Source organism: Phoxinus phoxinus (assembly GCF_949152265.1).
Source record: "Phoxinus phoxinus genome assembly, chromosome: 2".
NCBI lineage: Eukaryota > Metazoa > Chordata > Actinopteri > Cypriniformes > Leuciscidae > Phoxinus > Phoxinus phoxinus.
This window is the reverse complement of record NC_136877.1, coordinates 7,220,029-7,244,759: the sequence shown is the minus strand read 5'-3', so window position 1 is coordinate 7,244,759 and position 24,731 is coordinate 7,220,029. Positions and strand designations below refer to the sequence as shown.

General features: G+C 37.0%; 2 protein-coding genes across 2 annotated transcripts; both read right to left on the bottom strand.

Moving 5' to 3' along the window:
* Positions 1-6,458: 6,458 nt before the first annotated feature.
* On the bottom strand, positions 6,459-12,025 carry rpl13 (ribosomal protein L13). The gene is made up of 6 exons (XM_079605488.1): positions 11,768-12,025; positions 11,113-11,228; positions 10,890-11,031; positions 9,260-9,433; positions 8,936-8,992; positions 6,459-6,661 (listed from the first exon to the last, which is right to left on the bottom strand). Exons 2-6 carry the CDS (start codon positions 11,214-11,216, stop codon positions 6,503-6,505), a joined length of 636 nt encoding a protein of 211 aa, XP_079461614.1. The 5' UTR covers positions 11,217-11,228; positions 11,768-12,025; the 3' UTR covers positions 6,459-6,502.
* Positions 12,026-16,042: 4,017 nt separating this feature from the next.
* gcshb (glycine cleavage system protein H (aminomethyl carrier), b) lies at positions 16,043-24,720 on the bottom strand. Its single transcript, XM_079605486.1, has 5 exons — positions 24,147-24,720; positions 21,231-21,310; positions 16,733-16,796; positions 16,523-16,654; positions 16,043-16,443 (listed from the first exon to the last, which is right to left on the bottom strand). Exons 1-5 carry the CDS (start codon positions 24,295-24,297, stop codon positions 16,346-16,348), a joined length of 525 nt encoding a protein of 174 aa, XP_079461612.1. The 5' UTR covers positions 24,298-24,720; the 3' UTR covers positions 16,043-16,345.
* Between the last annotated feature and the right edge of the window lie 11 nt (positions 24,721-24,731).

The window sequence follows — 24,731 nt, the reverse complement described above, 5'->3', positions numbered from 1 at the left end:
AGTCAACTCTTTATTAAGAGATGTTCACATAACAATGTCTAATTAGATTTTTTTTTTCATTCCTGGAAAAGAAAGTGATCTTCTGTGAAACCAAGTCTTTAGATGTGAGCTGATAATCTTATAAAGTCTTTTCTAAATTTTTTCAAAGTCTTTAGGTGTACAGAAGGCATTAGTTAAAGGCTGTCAGGGTTTGGGTTGGTGAAAGTAGTGAGGACTCAAGTGCAGAACAATGGGTATGTATTAAGTATAAAGGAAAATCTGGCCTGTTCACAAAACAAGAGGCGACAACAGACGAGGCGACAACAGACAAGGTTAAACGACAAACCAGCAAAGGACTGAAAACACAAGGAGAATTAAATAGGGAGAGCAAACAAAGCAGGAAACGAGGGAGGACAGGTGGGGCAAATTAATCAATAATCAGGTAACAAGATGCGAGGGGCTAGACAATCGACAGGAGAGCACATGACACATGACAAGCCATGTATTCACACCAAACATGACTTGAACACAAGCACATGGCCAGTAAAACAAATCATCAGCCATGTGCTCACACAAAACGAGACATGAACACGCAGCCAATGAAAACACTCATAAACCACGTATTCACACAAAACATGACAACATGAAAGCACACAGCTAGAGTAAAACACAAGCTGTGTATACAGTACGAGACATGACATGAAAGCACATGAAACAAGACACACAGACAAGACAAAACAGGAGTGTCAGGGCTCTGTCACAAAACCAAGAAATAGACAGAAGATATGAACCCTGACACAGGGCCATAAAGTAGTCCCCAGCTAGGAAACATCCAACGTGACCGCCGGCACTAAGTTTGTAATATCATTGCGCTGCTGGTACGGCAGCAGTTCCTTGATTATTACGCAGGAATGAGAGTATAGTGCCTATACTGGCCTAGAAAATAGCAACTTTTCATTTTCTGTCGGTCTTAGTACACGATGTAACTACAGAAGAGTCAAGTTTTAAATAGGAAAAATATTGAAACTCTTTGGTCATTTTTTTTTAAAGAGATGCTAACAGTCTATATATGCTAAAAGTGCTACCGCCAGACCCGGAGATCAGCTGAATGGATTCGAAAACGGTAAAACTCAACTGGGGAGTTGGAAAATGAGCCTATTTCCAAATAAAGTGGAGTGTTCCTTTAAGAACTGTTCCATAAGGTTCTTTGGGGAACCCAAAATAGTTATTTAATGGCATCGATGTAAAGAAAGAAAAAAAAACTTTAAAACGTTTGGGACCTTTATTTATAAGAGTGTCGATTGGTCAGGAAGTGAAGTGGGAGAGAGAATGGAATGGGCTTCATCAAAGGTAAAGTGCTGTTTGGTTTCTGAAAAAGGAGTTGCGGTCTTGTGGCCATGCACTGTGCTGATCATCTTACCCCGGCTCTGCTAATTCAGTCTGCGATTCTAGGAGAACATCAAGAGCCACTCGATCCAGAATCCTGATGAGAAGGACAAACAGCACGTGACATCAATCAGAGCGGGAACATCTACTTAAACGTACGACATCTTTTTAGATATTCAACCTCAATTTTAGATATTTGAACTATTTAAGTTTGACTGTTTCTCTCCTCAATGCATTAAAAAACCTAACGTTATTTAATTATTCAACTAGAACCGTGTTCATTGAGTTTTTTTGACTGAAGCAAAGTGTCCGTAATGGAGTACATAGTGGAATGCATATGATCATTCTTCTAAAAAGAAAAAAAAATTATTTACAATTTTTGGCCAAGATTACTGCGGTTAAATATGCTGAGGAGGAATATATTTGAATCTATGCTGGTAAGTGTTTACAGATAGCAGTATTTTTCTGTTCAACTCTGATTTATTTAGAACTATCTTCCTGGAGGAAAAAAAAACCTTTTATGCTAAAATGGTTATTTTAGTTCAAGTTTAGCCTTTTTCTTTTATCTGTAACCGTTTTATTATTGATCTGGAGCTCAGCCATTCAACTAAACACAGTCTGTCAACACTCTCAAAAGGTAGCCTACTTGATATCCTTCTTAAATGTCGATAAATGTTAGCTGGTTTCCTACCAATCATGTGCTGTTAAAAATGCACTGTGTGTTGTGTAAATGTGAATACTTCTCTCCTCTTCTCAATTAAGCAAGTAGCCTAAGTGACAGAGATATTGAATTGATCCATATTGCTAGAGATCTAAAATATATTGCTTGGGTTTATGCATAAACATTAAAGCTATCAAATTACTCTTTTTTTTTCATACTTTTAACATTGTGAAAGGTTCACACACTGTCTGTCCATTCACAATAGCTATTTGGTCTTCGTACACTTAATTACTTTTACTTAAACAAATAGAAGAGACATTGTGATTTGTCTATTTCTACCCAGACAACCTCATCATCTGCAAACTGCCTCTCAATTACTCCAGAATACACATAAAGAGGCCTATAGAGGATTGTATATAATTCACTGGAACCTGCCTTCATTATTCATTTGGTTTCTATTTTGTGTTGTATTTCTTTGTGTTCAATGTAAATTATCATTAAATTTAGCGTATACTCAACTAAAAGCAGAGTGAAATGTGGCGTTAAAGGGGTGGTTTACTGCTTTTTTTCTTTGCATGATTGTGTTTATGGGGTGCAATATAACATGTCTTCGTCTTTTTTTTTTTTTTTAAAGCCTTATTTTTCATAAATCAGCTTTCTCCTCTGTCATTTGAACGACCGGTTGACTTCCTGATTCTATGAAACCACTCCCTCAGAAACAGGCAATGGGCTTAGATTGGTTAGTTGGGCCGGTGTGTTGTAATTGGCTAAACTGCTCAGTGCATGTTGTCCGGAAACTTCACGCCCATCACCTTTACGGGCGAAAGTCGCATGTGCTCCGGTCAAATGTAAATAATGGTGTCAATACTCCCGTCAGTTTGAGCCAGAATCAGACCCAGTAAGTCAAACAGAATATACATTAGTACATAATTACAAATTCAGGTTCAAAATGTTTGTACGCGTTTGTCATAGACACACGAAATAGCATAACTAAGTGGCCATAATGCCAGCGCTGGCATTTGTTTACGTCCTTGATAAAACTAAAACATTAGTCTGAAATTATACATTACATTTAGAATGATTAAGTCTTACTTACAGGTTGTGGTCCAACAACGGCTGCCTCTGGTTTTAAAGTTGGAACTGCTTCATGTTTTAGTCACAGTTTCTTGTTTAATCCGGCATTGAATTCGTGGAGATTCTGGAAGCTGTCTTCCGTAAAATGCGCAGCACAGAGAGCTAAATTACGATTGTAATTTTCAGGAACATAATCAAACATAAATTTTAGCCATTATTGACGAACTACAGCGTCCGTAGGAAGCCCGAACACAGAAGACCTGATAGTTGGGTGAAAATAACACACTTTAGACGGCATGGCTTCAGCTCTCCACTATTAACTCTTCCTCTTCCACGAAGCCGCAGAAATATGGCCACGCCCTTTTTTTTTTCCATATTCCGGAGGGAGGGTTGATGTAAATGTATGGGTTAGTTACGTATAAAACCCGGGAAGTATCTCGTTGTAGTCCCATTCGAGTCGTTTTTGTAGGCATTAAACTTCCTGATTTTTAAAAGACGATATCTCTGCTTACGTTGAACTTTCAGCGCAGCAACTTTGCAGATACTGTTCATGCACCAACAGCAACGTTACACACTATTTAAAATGAAAAAAGTGAAATCGCAATCAACCACCCCTTTAATAGTCATGAACGCGCACGTCGAGCCGCAGAGAAGACCAACAACAGCCAAGGATTTTAGTTAAACAATAATACATACAATTTTGGTTGGGTTTTCACCAAACCCTATCGTATAACCAAGAACACTTAAAATATACGGCACTTATCGCCATGGTGAGCTAGTAATGATGACTTAATTTTCATTTTAGGGTAAACTATCCCTTTACGGTTCTAGCACTTTCAACCTCAACGCATTCTTTATGGAATCTAATAAAACGTGTTCAGAACTCTTGCTAACGTTCCGGCAAGGTTCTCTGAAAGTTATGAATAAACATTCTAACGTAGCCTACAAAAGTTATACGGTCTTTAATATTTTCAAAACATTTGCCAAAAAAAATAAAAAATTAGGCCTATAATAGCCACGTGATGGATCGTCTTTTTCTGAAGTTGGACGTTAGTCTAACAATTTTTATATGTTAAAGTTTCACCAATCAAAGCTACATTCCCATAATATTTGAAGAATGATAGAATGGAATGTTTCCTTAACGTTCGCATAACTAAGATGTTTTTTTTTGTTTTTTGTTTTTTTTAAACGTTCCCAGCAAGCAATTTTGCGTTTAAAAGACATATAATAGCCGTCCAAACACAGCCCAAACGTCTAGGCTAAAACAAGGCAGAATTTGGGCTGTCCGTGAAAATAATAGATGTCTAAACCATAGCCCAAGAATAGACTAATCATCAATTAGATAACAAAGAAATTAAATGAGTGAAGAAATGAAACCAAACACCTTGTAATCACTGTTGACTTTGCTTACATGATGGAATATCATACATCTCACAAGTTATTTTGCCAAAAAAAAAAAGACAAGTAACCAAATTCAAGGTTATTTTGTCTAGAAGTGTGTTACTCATAGCTGGACTATATCAGGTCTATAGTTAACATAGACGGTGAAATTAAGGCTAGATCATACATTTGTCCTGAGAGTTCGCTGAACAACCATAATCTGGTACTGTTTATTAGAAAAAAAATTCCTAGGCTACTTTAATCTCCAGTATTTGAATGAGTGGTCTTGAATGGTCAAGTCTTTCCACCACTGATCCAGAAAGCAAGGGTAACTACAGGACACATTCTCCATTTCTTATGTAACCTCATACGTGATTATCTCCCCACTCATCTCTCCTGGGTCAAGATATTTTTGGTTTATTGATCCGTGATATGTAGGTTTTCATGGAAAAATCCCAGTGGTTCATTGATTGTGGACAGCCCCAGTTATAACAGTCCCTTTACTTCCCTTATCATTGATTTAGGCCACTTCAGCTTCAGTTTCAGTTCAGCAGCACTAACTGATGAACCATTAACCATTATTCTTATCGTTTCCTCACTAAGACAGTCACTAAAGCATCTTGAGTGCAAAAGCCTCAGAGAAACAAGTTGAGGTTACGCAGTACACATAAAGATAGCACCAAAACACAGTCCTGGCAGGAACCGATTAAAGATAGAAATTCTCCTGCTCAAACTCACACACCACCACATATAGATATGATGTGGGAATGCAATGTTTGCATAATACACCCACAGTCCATTCATCCACCAAAAATCTCCACTGGACATCATGACATCACTCCAGGACTGAGTATGCTGGCATATCTAAACATGAATTGAAACACCAGTTAGCTGATTTATATTTCCATCATGAAGACAAATTCCACACTTAAACTGTGCTGACAGATGTTAATCAAGGCTTCACCTCAGGTTACAAACACAATATGCAAATTCAGCAGCTATGACAAATTCTTAAAGGCATAGTTCACCCCAAAATGCAAATTCTGTCATGTTCACACCCTCAGCTCTGCTCTATGTAATATATGATGTAATAAATGTCTGTTTTTATACAATGAAAACTAATGGTCTCCAATGTTGCTTGGTTCCCAACAGTCTTCAAAACATTGGTGTTCTGCAGAAGAAATGCATACAGATATAGTCACAAGGGTGAGAAAAAAGACAGGTTAATAGTCTCGTGAACACAATACATGTCTTGACTCTGATCTGTTTAATGTATGTATTTGCACAGTTCATATTAATAGCAGCTTAAAACAAAAGACAGCAGCTAGCAGATCTCTCCAGATAAAGTTATCGCTGAACTATGCCATATGCAAACCACTAAAAACTTCAGAGCAAATAAACATCCATGAAGGTGAACACTGCCATCTTCTGGAGAATGAGTGGCATTCTCACCTCAGGTTATACAGTACTTGTCAAAAATGTTGTTCAGCCTAGGGAAATAGGCATCTTCACTTTACATCTTTAAAACATTTTTTTAAATATTTAATCATATCACTTTGTTGTACTTGGAGTCATTTATTTGTGATTTAGTGACACGGACAATTTTACTAAGTTTAATTTTCTCATTTATAAAAACTATACATCTCATATTTTAATTGAATCAAACTAGTACGGTCAAAAATATCCCATCCCTAGACATTACTTTTAGCCACTACTGTATTTGAAAGATAGCCTACTTCTGATATTCAGTTTGTACGTTTTATCAGTGTCTGTTAAACAGTAGCAATTAAACAAATTACTTGAGCAATGCTGGGAAGTTTGGCATAAAAAATAAATTAAAAAGTCCCCTTTGAGTTTGAGTATCAATTACCGCCGGTATGCATTTCACCAAACATTACACTGACATTTGAACATCCTCCACAAACCAGACAGAAGTCTACATGATACAAGTTTTCCAAGAAATTACTCCAAAGACGAAATATTTTTAGACATTTATTTTGACAGTTTCTTACAAATCAACGTTTATTTCTTCTTTTCGACGTCCTGCTCGGCGGCCTCCTTTGCCCTCTTGGCACGGATGCCGAACAGACGGGCATTGGCACGGGCCATACGCAGGCCGACGAAGGCCTCGAAGTTCTTCTCCTCCTCTGAGATCACGCGGGCCTTCTCTTTCGGGAAGAACTGCAGAAAACAAGGACACTTCCTTAGTTGCAGCAAAACACTACATTATATATGAAGAACTATAACATTATAAAAATAAAAAAAAGGAAATAAAATCCAATTTTCACACATTTCTCACTGTATCTTCAGCCAGTAAACCGACATGAAACAGTCAGACAAATCTAATGTTTTTTCTTTGCAAGATTTTTATTTAGTATCATACATGGTTTTATTAATCAGATAATATGGAGCACATACGAGAGAAAAAAAAAACAAATTTCATTCAAGGAACGCAATTTGGTAAAGTTGCTGATATTTACACGGCCAAAAAGAAAATATTGATAGCTTGTAAAACAATGATTTATACAAGTGTAGCGAACTACTTTAATTAAATGTGCATATCAGTTGTCACTCTATATCTCCAAATAATAAGTTTTGGTACAGGGGTGTCCAATCCTGCTCCTGGAGGGTCACTGTCCTGCAGAGTTCAGCTTCAGCGCTTCTTAAACACCTGAATCCAGCTAATCCGGGTCTAGACTCACTAGAAACACCCAGGCAAGCGTGTTGGAGCTAAAATCTGCGGGACAATGGCTTTCCAGGATCAGGATTGGACCCCTGTCTTAGGAAGATGTATAGTTGTAGATGTAGTTTATTGTGGGGGGCATTGTGATTGAGAGATGAACAAATAAGCGTTCCTCAAAAGCCTAATGGCTCTAGTGTTGTCAAATACAGAAATATCTGAAACTGTTGCAATACTTATTTCCCGCAGTATCGATACACAATACCTGCTGCGCATTCTCACTCTACACTCCCCAACACACACACCTCATTCACTTTTCTTAAACGCTCCGGCTGAATAGGGTTTTGATTTCATTGAATGAATTCTCATTTCATTTGTATCTTTATTCTATTGTATTTATTTGTGCTACTACTTATAGGCCCGGTTTCACAGACATGGCTTAGATTAAGCCAGGATTAGGTCTTAACTCAATTAGGGCAAATACCAGTAAATAAAAAAAATCATTAACTTGCCTAAAACATAAAATAAAAACAGCCCTAACACTCAAACAGTCAAGAACAGTCATCAGAGAAAAGGGTTCAAGGGTCATCAAGGAAGTACAGAGATTCCGGAGTTTTGTCATCATTTGACTGTATGAAATGACTGAGAGTTAAAGAGATAGTTCACCCAAAAATATCATACATATTTACCATACGTGATGTGCTCTATGTATGCGTGTGGATTAGATGTCGAAGGATTGATCAGTTTTGCAGATACATATTTTGCAATATTTCATAGTTTTTCAAGACTGTCTGAGAAGGGTCCACTTCCATTATATAGTAATAGAGCGGCCTCTAGAGGCGAAATGTGGAAATATCAATACAGAAATATCTGAAACTGTTGCAATACTTATTTCCCGCAGTATCGATACACGATACCTGCTGCGCTTTCTCACTCTATACTCCCCAACACACACACACCTCATTCACTTTTCTTAAACGCTCCGGCTGAATAGGGTTTTGATTTCATTGAATGAATTTTCATTTCATTTGTATCTTTATTCTATATTTATTTGTGCTACTAATAAGCCCGGTTTCACAGACATGGCTTAGATTAAGCCAGGATTAGGTCTTAATTCATTTAGGGCAAATACCGGTAAATAAAAAAAATTCATTAACTTGCCTAAAAAACTTAAAAAAAACCATTATTGTGCATCTTGACAATGGCACTGACATAAGATAAAAAAAAATTCACCTTATTTTATTACTGTTAACTTTAATTTAAAGTTTGAAATCAAGCTTCCATGTGCTGTGTAGTGTATTGCAACAGAATAAAAAAAAAAAAAAAAAAAAACATTATGTGACCAATTACCATTAAAATGATCTCGCCTAAATGTTTGCTCAATGTTTATGAATAAAATCTGTTCACCATATGATGTGATCGTGGCTCTTCAGAAGACTTGGATTAAACCGCTCGATTGATAGATTACTATGTGTCATGTACTTTTCTAAACTTGAAAAAATGCATTCCCTAGAATCTTAATTGGCGAAAAAGATCTAGACCGTTTTCCCGGTTTTATCAAATGCAATTCGAGAAAAGAAAAAAAAAGGTAGTGTCACAGTTAGAAATCCCAGTATTGTTACAACCCTAAACGGATAATAATAATAATAAAAAGTCTCGTCAAGCAAATTATACATTTTTAAATTTTACAAGATTTGGATTTTAAAAAAAATGCACCAGGACTTTAAAAATAGAATCATACAGTAGACTATATGGTTAAAAGATAAGATACGTACGTTTTTGATGGGCATGACAGGTCCAGTGAGCTGTGTGGCCATCTTAATCTCCTCCTCCTGCAAAAAATAAAAAGTTAATTGACACCCAAAAAAATAAAAAATAATAATAATTATGATAGAATTGTATGCAGTCATCAGCTAAAAAAGGGTTCAAAAGTCATCAAGGATGTGCAGAGATTCCGGAGAAAGTGTCATCACTTGACTGCAAACACTGAAGCGCTTCTCAGTAAAACTAAATGTTCTGACCGGCCATATTAAAGCATACAGTGCTGTATTCTGCTTTAAAGGCTTTCATGATACGATTCGATGAATTAAGCCACTTACAGTGCTGTCTCCCTTCTTGGGTGCAGAAGCCTTCCTTGGGAAGATGATGAGTTTGGAGCGGTACACCTTCAGCCTCTGAACATTGGACTGGAGAGACTCTGTGGATCGGTTACGCCGGCGAGGGTCAACGGCGATGCCAATGGTGCGGGCCTGCTTTTTGTTGATTCCTGCTGCCTGTATGGGCAGATTACAGAGCAACAGGACAGACATGTGAGACGTGATAATGCTGGAACAGCCCTGACACTCAAACAGAGTCAAGAACAGTCATCAGAGAAAAGGGTTCAAGGGTCATCAAGGAAGTACAGAGATTCCGGAGTTTTGTCATCATTTGACTATGAAATGTCTGCAAGTTAAAGAGATAGTTCACCCCAAAATATCATACATTTACCATTCGTGACGTGCTCTATGTATGCGTGTGGATTAGATGTCAAAGGATTGATCAGTTTTGCAGATACATATTTAATGCAGTTTTTCAGGACCGTCTGAGAAGGGTCCACTTCCATTATATAGTAATAGAGCGGCCTCTAGAGGCGAAATGTGGTGTTTGTTTTGACATGTGAGGCTGTGCGCTACACAGAGCAACACACTTCAGATGCAGATTTAAAACAGAATGAAACGGTACGTATAAAGTACACAAGTTGACTAGATGCTGCATTAGAGAAATGGTGTATTTGCCGTCGAGGCTGAGAGAATGCTAACATCAGTTAAAATAATGTGACAAACACAAGTCCGACCCAAGTGTTTAAAAGTCATGATTGTTGCCACTTATTTGCATTAGTTTATGTTAGCTGGTCATTTATGCACTCTTCTTTATGCAGCAAAATTGCATATTTAAAGCTAGTGACGTGAGAAAGCAAATTGATACATTTATGCAGTCGACAGAAACGCATCAAATTTCAGTTATTTTTATCACAGTTATACATTTATTTTGATTAGATAAGTGTTCTGAAATAGAAGAAAAATAAAGTGTGAAAGTATACATTTAATAGACGTGTTATTTCTATGCTCTGTCTTTTGGGTTGATATTTAAAGAGCCATCTGTAAGCATGACTGTTTGGTTTTAAATTAAATAGAAACGCTTTACAAGTCCATTTGTAAAATGAAGGTTAATTTATTCATTTGTTAATTTCAACATTTACTAATACATTTTAAAATGGCATCTCTAAAAGTTAATGCACTATGAACTAACATGAATGATCAAGGTATAACTAATATATTTATATTTGTTAGGTAGTTTCATGATTTTTTTTTTTTTTACTTTTGTATTAAAGTTCAGCACTATTTGATGTGCTGTTTTCTCTCCATTTAGTATACATTTTAAAAACAATTAATCGTTTATCGGCCAGCGATGTCCAACCCTGTAAAATCTACTATCGAGGTCGACCTCTAGTGTGGATCACCATTTAGATGTAAACCAAAGCCTAAATTAAATCGGTTTATCAGAAAATTACGACGCCTTTAGGACCTTTAAGTTTTGGTTATCTTGGCTTTTCAAGACACTTAAGGTTTCATTAAATTTCCTGGTTGTGCTTATGAGTTTGGAATAGCATGAGGTTGAGTAAATAACAATTTTATTTTTTAGGTGAACTAAGTCTTTAAGATCTAATACAACTTGGCACCAGTTAGTTACCTTCAACTCCTCCAGGGTGAAACCACGACCGGCTCGGATCTTGTTGTGATACCGGATGGTTGGACACCTGACTATGGGTCGCAGAGGTCCAGAAACTGGTCTTGGAGCAATACGCCGAGCCTTTGCCTGACGGGCCTTACGTCTGAGGACAAAACAGCATTTTTATAAAACTGGCACTTTCCATGATGAACCATTAACACATTTGTCAGCACACACTTGTTACCTGCGGAGCTTTCTGGCGGGCTGGTTGAACCAGGTGCGCACTCTCTTCTGCCAGTCTTTGTGAAAGTGAGGGTTCAAAATCATGCCATTCCGGCTGGGCGCCATGGTTGTTCACTCCTAAAGCAAAACAAATGTCATAACAATAAGCAGGAAGCTCCCTGGTCCAAGTTCACATTTACTTCAAACAGGATTAACTGAAGCTTTGCGCTGTCGTTTGGTTATAGAAAAAACTGCACGTTCAGAAAAGCTATTCAACAATCCTTGCAAATATTGCTAAAGCATAAGACAGTCCATGTGAGCTAAGCTAGTGCCTGACGCGGTGTCGTGCATGTGGAAAGCAGAAATAAATCAGTAACGACAGTAAACACACATATGGAAGTCTTATGTGGAGTCATTTAAACACTTGACTGGTTCATGAGCGGCGGTTTAACGTTTAAAATAGACATTGAAGCGTGAGTGTGGAGCTGCAACACGGTACCGTTTACTAACATTATCTTTTATCGCTCTTAAGAAAAGTAAACGCCAACAATACAGACTGGTACGCACGAAAAACAAAGTACACTTTAAGGTTGGACTATTTGAATTATAATACAGTAAAGAGATATTGAGGATTAAAGCGGATAAACTTGATGTTTAGCCGGAATAAATGCACATACCGTCTTTAGCGGAAAATGGCTGAAAGGGAAAAGGAAATGACAACGCAGGGTTTTATGGGAAGTGAAGAAAAGAGCCAATAGCAACAAGCAACGCGCCAGTCCACCGGAAGTGTGAAGCCGGATCTTGTTGCGAAAAAATTAGCACGTGGATGGGACGTAGATATATTAAAAGTTCGGCACCTGATAGATTTATAATTATTAAATGTTTTGAAAATTCGACTAATAGTTGCTATCGGACTACCATAGGCTCTGACGTATGATTGTAAAGGAAAGCGTCGTTAATTTTATGCGTAAATAACATAAAAAATGCATAAGTAACGTTAGGTAGTAAGTTAGCTAACGGTCGTTAGCTACGATAAACGTTTTTATCGTTTTTGAAAGAAATCTCTTATATGCTCATCAAGCCTGCATTTATTTGATCAAAATACAGAATACTTTTTTAATATTGTGAAATATTATTAAATTTTAAAATAATGGTTTTCTATTTGAATATACTTTGAAATATAATTTATTTCTGTGATGTAAAGCTGTATTTTCAGCATCCAGTATTCAGTCACATGACCTTTCAGAAATCAGTCTAATATGATGATTTATTATCAATGTTGGAAACAGCTGTGCTGCTTAGTTTAAAAAAAATTTGGACCTGTGAAACTTTTTTCAGGATTCATTGATGAATAAAAAGTTAAAAAGAGCAGCATTTATTCAAAATAGAAATCTTTTCTAGCTATATAAATCTTTACTATCCTTTTTTATCAATTTAACATCCTCGCTGAATAAAAGTATTAATAAAAAAATACTCTCTCTCTCTCTCACACACACTCGAAAAATTTGAATATCGTGCAAAAGTTCATTTATTTCAGTAATTCAACTTAAAAGGTGAAAAGGACTCATTACATGCAAAGTGAGATATTTCAAGCCTTTATTTGTTATCATTTTGATGATTATGGCTTACAGCTTATGAAAATCCCAAATTCAAAATTAGAATATTGTGAAAAGGTTTTCATAAGCTGTAAGCCATAATCATCAAAATTATAACAAATAAAGGCTTGAAATATCTCACTTTGCATGTAATGAGTCTATATAATATATTAGTTTCACCTTTTAAGTTGAATTACTGAAATAAATGAACTTTTGCTCAATATTCAAATTTTTCGAGTTTCACCTGTGTGTGTGTATATATATAATCAGTGTTGGGAGTAACGCGTTACAAAAGTAATTAATTACTGTAATGCATTGCTTTTTGCTGTAACGCGGTAATGTAAGGCATTACAGGGGGAAAAAAGGTAATATTTTACTCGGTACAAATGTCAGTAACGCGCGTTACAAGCATTGTTAGTTAACCTGGAATAAAGTGGTGGTTTTTTTCTTCTTCATACAAATTCGCCAAAATCACCGCGAGATCAGCAGAGGAGAAACGTCCGCGCAAAATGTTTCACTTCCTGTACGTTAATCAGACAGAGCCGAGATGAGTGAGCCTGCAGCGGATAGTACATTCTCAATCTCAACAGCGAGAGAGGGAGTTGCTGCTGTGCTTACCAGTCGCAGTGGTCCAGCGTCGTTTCCATGGCAACTCTGCGCCGCGGCCGCTCCAGTGTTTGAAAGCGACATGAATGTTCAAAGTTCACGCGCACGGCCATTGATTAAACCACGTCAAAATCATGCAGCATTTACAAACATCTAGAATTAGAACATTACTTAAATAAAAATCTAATTAATATTAAATTATACATTTAAAACTGATTTTGGAGATCTATGAATCGTTCATAGACCAAATGGCCTATGCCCACACTACTGCAGTCACTCACAATAATAATTAAAATAAAATAAAAATATTTGGCTTAGTTATTATTCATTAGTTATTTTTATTTTTGCTAAAGTTTAAGCCTAAAGTTTACCCCGGGCTTAAAGTAAAAAGATGTCTGTACCATGCGTCCATGCAAAGTACCATGGTAATATTTGAGGTACCATGGTTATATCTGAGGTAGTATGTACCATGGTAATATGTACGGCAGAATGTACCATGGTTATAACTTATCTGAGGTACTAGGGCATGTACCATGGTAAATCTGAGGTACCATACTATGTACCATAGTAGCATACTGTACAGTATAGTACTTCAGATATTATCATGGTACCATGATAATATCTGAAGTACTATAAAGTATGTACCATGGTTATATCTGAGGTACTATGGTATGTACCATGGTAGGTATCATGGTAAATCTGAGGTACCATACTATGTACCATAGGAACATCTACAGTACCATGCAATGACCATGGTACCATGATAATATCTGAAGTACTATATAGTATGTACCATGGTTAGATGGTACTACCATGGTACTACTATGGCATACCATGGTATGTACTATAGTACATCATGGTAAAATTTCTTATGTGTCCAAGCTCAGTCGGATACCACATCACCTTCTACTGGATGTGTAATGAGCTAATTGAGCATCATACACTACATTTAGATTGCCAAATCCATATTTGCAGTTATTTTGGTGAGAGTAACTTAAAAGTAATGCAATAGTAGTGTAATGCCTTACATTTTAAATACAGTAATATTGTAATGTAACGAATTACTTTGAAATGACAGTAACAAGTAATAAATAACGCATTACTGTTTCGAAGTAACTTGCCCAACACTGTATATAATGTATAACTCATTATACATAAAATACATAAACTATTCAAAATAAAACTAATAATTAAAAAATATAGTGGAAGGAATTAAACAATCATACGTCATACTAAAATAATATTTTAAAATATGCAAGCAACTTAATGCACTTTGAAATACTTCATTATTGCAGTAATGTTGTTGCCGACACTGCACAAACATTTACAGACAATTTTGACAAACGTCATTTCCATATATTATCGTTACTTTTGAAGTAATTTGTGATGTCTTGATAAGGATTTTTTTTATGGATTCTAAATAGGCCTACTTTATAGTGGAACTTTATTATAATATTACTTAGACACATGTGCATGATCTGTAACATTTTCATTTTGAAATTCTCTGATATTTCCGTGGGATTTCGGAAAAGTAAAAATTATTCCACAATTGTCTGCAGTCTAATGAGAATCATTAGGGGGCGTTGTAAGTCCTTGCGTAGAAATCAGAGAATCTATAGGATTTATCAGGAAAGTAATTGTTTGTTAGAGCCACACAGGTTCTTTCTTAATTGAACAGTTTTATTGTTGATTCAAACTGGCTTGTTCGTGAGTTTTAAAACAAAAATTGTTGGTTTGGTAAAACAAAGGCTTAAATAATAATATTAATTTGCTTTCAACACTTAGCCTATGTTATCAATGTCAATTTTCATATTTATTACTTATGCATGCTCAACCAATTAGCCATATTTGTTTTGCTACCAGAGATGGTTGCATTTCATTACATGGAGTTGCAAGAATAGATTACTATTCATCAGTTTCACAGATACAATCTGTAAACAGTGACCAAAATAAGCAATATTATAAACATCTAAATAAATCAAAGAGTTATATATGAAAGAAATCTAATGTGAATTCTTTAACACGGGTTTCAGATTTTCTTCAGGCAGAAAGAGAAACTGATCTCCCATTCATTAATCATTGATCATTGGAACACTGAAACTCAATCTTTTAATCTAAGGGCAAAGGTCAAGGAGTGCTGGGCTGGGAGGCGGCCATGTTCCCTTCTTTCTCTACACTTCTCTCAGCATCAAGCTCTCAAAACATAATGTACAGTACAGAAACAGAACTCAAAGGATTTCAGTGCCGTTTGCCAACAAAGAAAACATATCAGAAACAAGCTGGTGCATTTCTTGTGATAATGTTTACAAAAAAAAATATATTTTACAAATAAATGCTGTTCTTTTGAGTCACGGTTTCCACAAAAATATGAAGCATTGTAACATTGAACCTTTTCTGAAGGATCATGTGACACTGAAGACTGCTGAAAATTCAGCTTTGCATCACATGAATAAATTACATTCGGAAATATATTTAAACAGAAAATATATTTTAAATCGTAATATTTCACAATATTAGTTTTACTCTATTTGTAGTCAAATAAATATAGCCTAGGTCAACAACAAAAACATGACCCACTTCAAACGGTATTGTAGATATTTTGGTCAAATATGATGAAAGCATTTGCTGTAAGTACTATCACTTACACAAGTGCTTCACATTCATTGTGTATTGCAGGTATGAGAATAATCAGTCACAATTTGAATCTGAAAGGATAACCGCTGAACACAGAAGCAAACTGGCTCAAAAATGTTACATTTTGGATTTTATTGCATGTCATGTTACTTTAACATACTATTTAAGACAATCAGCCCTCTCTTTGTTTGAGTCCATGTAAAGCACCTCAGACTGTATCCAAAAGCCCATCGAAATATTTGGCTCTTGACGGCAAAAGTTTGTTAAACTAGCACATTACAAAAGGTTATTTTGGTGGAAAAAGAAATTACAAAACCAAAATAAATAGATTTCAAAAGAATTGTATTAGTACTCATTCTACCATCAGCATTATAACGTAGCCATAGTGAATCCTTAAAGGATCTGAATGATCAGGAACCTTTATGAATCAAGGGATTTGATGAATTTTTCATAAGCAGCTTCATCCATGAGTTCATCAAGTTCTGCAGGTTTCTCTATGGTCATCTTGATTAACCATCCTTCGAGAAGGAGAAAGGAATGTATTAGCAGTATATTATACATGCATGTACAGTATTTGGTGAATCCGGCTGCACTCACCGTCTTCGTGGCAGGCTTTATTCACTAGTCCAGGGTTATCTGCCAGATCTGTGTTGATCTCGGTCACCTCTCCAGTCAGTGGAGAATACAGCTCACTAGCAGCTTTGACGCTTTCTAAAACACCAAACTCCTCTGGGGAACAAATACAATCTGTGTTGTCTGTGCTGTAACAGTAAAAGGCAAAAGATGGAGATTTCACATGATTCTCACCCATTTGTTCAAGCTTTGTTCCCACTTCTGGAAGCCCACAGTACACCACGTCACCTAACGCCTCCTATAGTGACACAAGGGGTTAATTAAGGGGGAAGACTATTAAAGGGATAGTTCACCCACAAATGAAAACTATCATTAATTACTCACTCATGTCAATCCAAACATGTAAGACTTTCGTTCATCTTCGGAACACAAATTTTATTTTTTTATCATTCAAAAGCGATCGTGTCTCTTCGGAAAATTTGGTCTAAACCACTCAATACATGGATTGGTTTTGCGACCTCTTTAGGAACTTTTTGAAGCGTCAAACTGGTAGTTGCGAAGCTGTCAATGGAAGGACAGAAAGCTCTTAGGGTGCTTTCACATCTGTAGTTCGGTTCATTTGGTCCGGACCAAGGGCGAAAAATAATACTTTGTAGCATTTTTCAGGCGTTTTGGTTCCTTTTCACACCACACTGATCGCTCTGGTCCGAATCAGTTGATGAGACGAACCAAAATGCAGTCACGTGACAACATCCACATCACTCGTTGGCCAGATGTGTCTTGAACGTATTTCCATAACTGCACTCCGATTGGTCAGAAATAACGTGCGGGGAAATTCCAACTCTTGGAAGTAAACAAAGAGGAGGAAAATCCGGCAGACAAGGCGTATCTTTTTACTATGGAGAGACCACTGCGTGGGCTGACTGTATCCCTGGTCATAGTTTATTATATAGTTCTACACCACTTTAGGCAAACAATAACATTTGAGAATGAAGCGAGGATGCGGCTTGAAAATTATGTTTTAATGCACGCACGCAAGTCACTTCAGGAGGAGGCGTGCATTAATGTTGCTAAACGGTGACATAATACACAGCGCAGCTGACTACGGCAGCTGGTTTAGTCCAAAAATGTGTTATTTGGCAGTTGGGTCTGTTCGAGGTCGGATCACGTTCTCACCACAAACGAAACCCTCCAGAGTTCGTTTGAACCGCACCAAGGGGGAAAAACTAAATGAGGCAGGTGTGAAAGCAAAGCACCCTTAGATTTAATAAAAAAAAGATCTTTATTTTTGTTCCGAAGATGAAGGAAAGTCTTACGGGTTTGGAACAACATGAGGGAGAGCAATTAATGACAGACTTTCCCCTTTAACTAAACTTCAGAAATCAAAAAGAAAATATTGAAATAACATTACTGAACTCTCAACTATGATTATGTTTCAAACCCCTCTCTCCCCTCCTACTTACTGAATATTTTACTTGGAAATGCATCACATTATGAAAGTAAGGGTGTCCTCTCACTGCATGCGTACCGTACCCGAGCCCAACTGAACCGTACTCTGGCCCACCTCTTCCAGCGGGGCAGGGATGGTTAAGAGAACCACGTCCAGGCACGGTACGGAGAGTTCACACTAGTCAAACCAACCAGACTTTGGGGGTCAAACGCGCCCGGGCACGGTTCAGATCGCCTAGTGTGAGTACACCCTAAAATGGGTTGCGAATTTTGTTTCATGCTGACTTTAACCTGTTAAAGGGATAGTTCACCCAAAAATGAAAATTCTGTCATTAATTTCTCACTCTCATGTCTTTCCAATCCCGTAAGAGCTTTGTTCATTTTCGAAACACGAATTAAGATATTTTTGGTGAAAGCCGAGAGCTGTCTGAACCATCCACAGACTGCAGCGTAATTACCACGGTCATGCCCCGGAAAGGCAGCAAAGACACCGTTAAAATGGTCCATGTGACTCCAGTGGTTCAACCTTCATGTTATGAAGCAATGAGAAAACTTTTCGTGCGCAAAAAAAAAAAAAAAATAACGACTTAGTTCAACAATCTATTCTCCTCCATGCCACGCGATTCACGCAAGCACCATAACGCTATTTTAACAATGTCTTTACAAACTTTTCTGGGCTGGCAAATGCAATTTACCAAGCAGCCTATGAAGGAGTGAGACGGCTCTCAGATTTCATCAAAAATATCTTAATTTGTGTTCTGAAGATGAATGAAAGTCTTACAGGGTTGGAACAACATGTGGGTGAGTAATTAATGACAGAATTTTCATTTTTGGGTGAACTATCACTTTAACTGTCAGTCCCACTTTTTGAGCATATACCTGAAAACGACATTTCTAACTTAAATTGTTATAAATCTTAAATACTTTGGAGAACATACTCAAGTTTGGTAGACATTTGGCAGATTAATGTAGAAGTGGACATTGAAAAAAAAAGGTATAGAAGTGCACGGAAATGTAAACGTGTATATATATATATAAATATTTGACTAAACATGTTCAACTATAAAACTGCAAAAAAAAAAAAACAACAAAAAAAATCTGGGCTGATATCTCAAACAACAAGCTTTCAGTAACATTTTGTGAGGTTGAAACCAAATATTTCCACTAGATGACATGATCTGAACTTTATTTTTTACAATATTTACGAAGTAAACATCCTGTTCAGAAGCAGTATGGGCAGTATTTGAGTTGATCCTCTAAGGCCTTATTTTCAGACTGCAGGCAAATCTGATTTTTTTTCTCCAACTATTAATTGCTAATGATCAAATAAGTTTTGTGTGGAGGAGACTGGTATACATGTATGAATAATATCCTGTATTTCCATCACCAGTTTTGATGTTATGGTAGTGTCACGTTAGGAGTGTCACGATTCTCCAAATCCTCGATTTGAATACATTTTCGATCCTAATTTCACAGTTCGATTCGTTTCTCGATTTTTACATTTATATTTTTTAAAGCACAGGTTGCTATGCCATTTTTAGATTAGACGTATGCAATATAATATCTGACCTTTGTTCGCAATGTACCACACTACATTGCCCAAATTAAAACATTTATTAACAACATAACAATAACTTATATCTTCAGTCAATTGGAAACTTAAGCAAAGGAACCTGCCATCTAGTTTCTCTTTTGTAACTGCAGTCTTTACGGAAGATGACATTCAAGTTCACAACAAAACAAACACAGTTTTTGTGGTGCCTGCGGAGATGCCCTGCCATGTTAGTCGAACTGCCAGTGGAAGACTATGGTACACGCACATAGCAGAGATTGCAAACTGTGACAATTTTTTTAAGTGCGAACGTTGAACGTGAATGCTGTCAACATAACTCTCTGAAAATCCAAAATACTCCCACACCGGCGGCGACTTCAGTGAAAGAGGAGGGGGTTCAAGTTCTGTCGATGGGTCTCTCTCCTGCATCTGCAGTTGCCATGCTATCTTTTGACTGGCTGTAGCAAAGTTAGAGGAGGTTGACTCGCAGCACTTCAACACGCGTGTTTTTTTCCAATTGACAAGCCGACCGGACGTGACATGGGGGCGTGGCATCATCGACAATTCCATTTTTTTATTCGAAGTTAGAAATACTTCTTAATTTCTTCATTTTGACACCCTTAGTTAGGAGTGACGCAAAAGATGATTTAAAATCCCGATTTGATTAGCCAGAGTGCACTATCCAGACAGAGACGCAGCTGTAAAAATCTGATTGGAATCGCATTTGTTTGGTTTGGTTTTAATCAGATTTGACAAAAATCTGATTTCATGTGTTTGTTTTTTGCTGTTCAGATTATCAAAAGCCCATATGGATAAAATCTGGATATGCAAAAAATTAGATTTGCTGGCAGTCTGAACATGGCCTAACTACATAAAAGACTTGTGGAGTAAGAACCCTCGCCGCGGAAAATCCATCTGTTTTTCTTTATATTAAAAACTTTTTTTTTTTTTTTTTTTTAAGTGCATCGCTATTTCAAAAAAGGTCTGAACACGCCTTATGCCACTGATGAATATTCTGTTTCGCAAATTAATAAATTACTGTATCTCTGTCATTTGTTTCAAATATGTTATATATAGTTTGTCAAGATTGGTGTAGGTTTAGACTAAGATATTATATATAATGGCAAACGTCCCACTGGTGGGACAATGAGAGGTAACAGGGTTCATACCGGTTCAGCAGTAAAAAAGTGTAAAAACATGGATAAAACATTTGAAACTGAACCGACACCATGTCTTAAAGGTGACCTATGCAGGTTTTTTACCTTAACTGAACAGTTTCGGAGTCATTGGAATGGTTATATGACTTTTTTCGGGTTAAATGGTGGTCGTCCCGCTTCCCCCTATCGCCTGTGAGCGGAAAAAACACCTTGCAACTTTGGGGCGGCGGGCCGTCAGGATGTATCGCGTGATATCAGGTCTCGCGATGTAACGAATTGCTTTACGACAAAAAAATCTGCTAAAATGCTGTCATTATTGCGCTCCCTCACGCTGTTTGAACCCGAATGAAGAAGACGTTGTAAAGAATGTCCCGTCTGCTTTGATGTCGTTGATCTACTAGCCTCTGGTATCTGAGAGTCGCCAACGAGTTTTTATGACAGTGTTGTCAAATATCTATTCCGAAGCTGTAGGGGGAGCTCTATAGAGAAACCAAAAAGCGAGAATACAGCGAAGAAATCCCCAAAACTGCATAGCCCTGCTTAAAAACCCATTTCTTTATAGAGGGGATCAAACCTGAGCAAAGTTGCTGATGCCGACAGTACCCACGCCACCCTCCACTCGCACCCACTCGTGCTTGTCTGTAAACTTCAGAGCTGTAAAGACAAGACAATGTGATTAATAAAGAGAATTTTAATCATAAAAAGATCAAGATAAACAGAAAGATAGTGACCCTGGACCACAAAACCAGTCACAAGTCACATGGGTATATTTGTGGCAATAGCCAACAATACATTGTATTGGCTCAAAATTATTTTTCTTTTATGCAAAAAACCCATTAGGATATTAGGTAAAGATCCTTTTCCATGAAGATATTTTGTTAAGTTCCTACCATAAATATATAAAACATTTATTTTTGTGAGTGAATGCAGCACAATCGCGAACATAAACGGACAACATTAAAGGAGATTTTCTTAATGTTTAGATTTTTTGGCACCTTCAGATTCCAGATTTTCAAATAGTTGTATCTCTGTCTAATATTGTCATATCTTAACAAACCATACATCAATGGAAAGCTGAAAAAAAAAACCCATTGATTTCAGCTTTCATGTGATTTCAAAAAATTGGATCACATAACCAATCTCAATCATTGATAACAGTCTTCGTCACTGAATTTCAGTCAGAGTTGTGTGACAGTCAATCACTGTTTGTGGATACCATGAATGAGAAGTGGCGTAAACTGAATCATACCTGTCGTGCAATTGTGCGTGACTTTTCTTATAAAACAGAATTTTTTTCAGTGTAAACTCTTAAAATAGATCAATCCAAATTGAATGTTTAAGAGCAAACATGTTGAGGATTAGCCAAAGGACTGTCGATTCATTAAATAAGCCGTTCTTCTCCCACAAAAGCGGTTTATTCAGCGTAGTGAAGCCTCTCCTCCATTGACATCCATTAAATAAGTCAGCCTATGGTCTCCTTCCCGCTTTTTTTTTTTTTTTTGCTAACCTTGCCTTCAAGTAGCTTTGGCTAAAGTGTCAATGTCAATTACTCTCTCTCACATAGTGTTATTTTAGTATTATTTTTATACTAGATTTATCAATATTTGAATTGAGCTTTTGAGCTAAAATAGCGTGTGCTATTGTCATTCATATATATATATATAGCTTTCATTTATTTTAATTTCAGTTTCCATAATTTCAGTATTTCATCTAATTTCAGTTAGTTCTCAAGGCAATGTTTCAAAAAAAAATTTTTATTTTATTTCAGCTTTATTTCAATCCCCAAGAACAATTTTGAATAGTTGTCAAATTAGCTCTAACATTGTTATAAACACTTTTTCTAATGTGGAAGACAAAATGGGGAAATATTGAATAATGTACTGATCATTCTTTCTCGTGCAATCATAAAGAACGGGCCTTTCAAACGTCCAATGGTACGTTTCAGTAAGGGGTCGTTTCAGACAACACTGGTTTCAAATAAAACCGGAAACCTTTTTATGCATTTTGCCCGTTTATTTACGCGACAACAGTGTTTCGTGGGCCTGAAAAGGCAAACTTTGAAAACGGGTTTCAAAAGGCAAGTTTTTTTAAATGATAGTGTGTTGTTGTTTCCACGTAAACTACAAAAATGCTGTGTGTGTGTCAGTCATATGGGGTTGAAATGACATGAGAATCATTATTTGCCCTTATATTTGGAAGAACTATTACTGACTCTTTCCTTTCAAGAACAATTATTATATAAATATTAACTTCCTGACTGATAATAGTTGACCATTTGAACTCCATGAGGCTAACGATGCATTAATTATTTCCAGATCAGTCTCTCCATCTCACTGCATTGTGTTTCCTAAATGATTCTAACTCTGAAACTACCTTCTCATACCATTGTACTGAACATGACGCAGTCACTGAGGGTGGAAGCAACAGGAAAAAGGTCACGTTAGGGCATGCTGAATAATTTTAATTTCTGTGCCAGGCAATTGCAAAATAACTGCCTTTCAAACAGGTTCATTAAATACCCATGCATGGAAGCAACAAAATTAGATTCACATGATAAAACAAGTGATTCACATTACACATCCACATCCGAATGAAAAAAATATGTCAGGAATGCCTCAAAATCCCTCGCACGGGACCCGATTCAGAAAGCAAGCAGTCATAATTTGAAATAAAAATATAAACTGCATATTAAGAACATGGTTCTTAGGAAAATAGTCTGGCACACCAATGCACCAGTGTTGAGGACTCCCAGAGGGGTAATGCCTCAACTGAGTCGGATTCTAGCATCAGCCCATGCAGAAACAATACAGGTTTAAACCAGATTGTGAGCAGGGCTGAATGCTGGAGCATGGCTGGGATTTATGCAAAACACTGCTGTTGTTATTTCTGATCTTGAGGCAACATAATGGAGGTGATACACGGGTGTGATTACATATAGACATTACACAAACAGATTTGTCAATGACAGATTTTGGTTAGATATAATGTGGAGTCAGGAGTCTCGAATCAAACTTCACAGGCACAAGATGCAGCACGGTCTTAACTTTAATAGACACATTTTAAGATCTCAAAGCCACATGATAATACTGTCGCGAGAAAATTAGTGCATGACGAGTTTGATCCGATGCAAGCGTCAGCAAAAATTACATTGACCTTACATGGACCATGCAAATAAATCGCTTTTAATAAGAATAAAAAAAATGCAATAACGAAAAAGTTGCAAAAATAATAATTTCGAAAATAGAATCTGCAAAGTAACTTACAAGAATAGAACGTACAAGAAATTCATGACGTAACAAACTATCCAAAGTTCCAATGTAACCGACGTTTAATCTCAATACCAATTCAGTTGATAAGCACACATTAGATTCCACCACATTGAAGCTCTTGAAAAGAGCAAAAACGCAAACAGGAATGGCTGCAGTCCTTACGGAAAAGCTAAATGTGAGATTGTAAAACGTGGGAACCGTGAGTTCAGTAAAGTTTTTACCTCCCGAAAGCCGCGAGCTCGTGTAAAGCGTCCTTAAGATGTTTGGTCTTAGCGAATTTTGGCACGTCCAGACATGTGCAGGTCTCGAGAGCAGGGGCAATGCTGCCGAGAAGTTTGTCGAAACGCATCTGAGCGCCGCACACATCGCCATCTTCACCGAATCTGGGCTTCACACATGAAATACCAGCCTGATGCACTTGACCGAGCGAGAGGCGCGCGACAGAGGCAAGAAGCGCGCTCACGCTAAACCAGGGACCTCTGATAAGTAGACTGAGAACAGAGATATCGATAACGACAAGAACATTGGCACAGACTAAACGACCCATTATACAAAGTCCAAGCATGACGAAAGCAAAAGGTGTGTGTAGCACAGTAAGTAGAATCAAATCCCTTGGTTTTGAAAGCCAACGTTTATGTACAGAATTCTTTAGAGGGGCCCCCAAAATATATGGATATTTAAGCCATATATGCATAGCATATATCAAACCAAGTGACGTCTGCAAACTAGAAAGTTACACCTTTTCTCTTCTTAGCCATTTGTTCCCCAATTACTTTTAATCAACTGGTGGTTCTCACTGCATGTCT

What these genes read in the sequence shown, in the direction of transcription:
- gcshb (XM_079605486.1), bottom strand. Translation starts at nt 24,297, where the DNA reads ATGGCGATGTGTGCGGCGCTCAGATGCGTTTCGACAAACTTCTCGGCA. An exon ending in GAGCTCGCGGCTTTCGGGAG is followed by an intron (nt 21,311 to 24,146) that starts GTAAAAACTTTA and finishes TTGTCTTTACAG; the next exon opens with CTCTGAAGTTTACAGACAAG. An exon ending in TAAAGCCTGCCACGAAGACG is followed by an intron (nt 16,444 to 16,522) that starts GTGAGTGCAGCC and finishes TCCTTCTCGAAG; the next exon opens with GATGGTTAATCAAGATGACC.
- rpl13 (XM_079605488.1), bottom strand. Translation starts at nt 11,216, where the DNA reads ATGGCGCCCAGCCGGAATGGCATGATTTTGAACCCTCACTTTCACAAA. An exon ending in CCAAGAAGGGAGACAGCACT is followed by an intron (nt 8,993 to 9,259) that starts GTAAGTGGCTTA and finishes TATTTTTTGCAG; the next exon opens with GAGGAGGAGATTAAGATGGC. An exon ending in CTGTCATGCCCATCAAAAAC is followed by an intron (nt 6,662 to 8,935) that starts GTACGTATCTTA and finishes TGTTTTCTGCAG; the next exon opens with TTCTTCCCGAAAGAGAAGGC.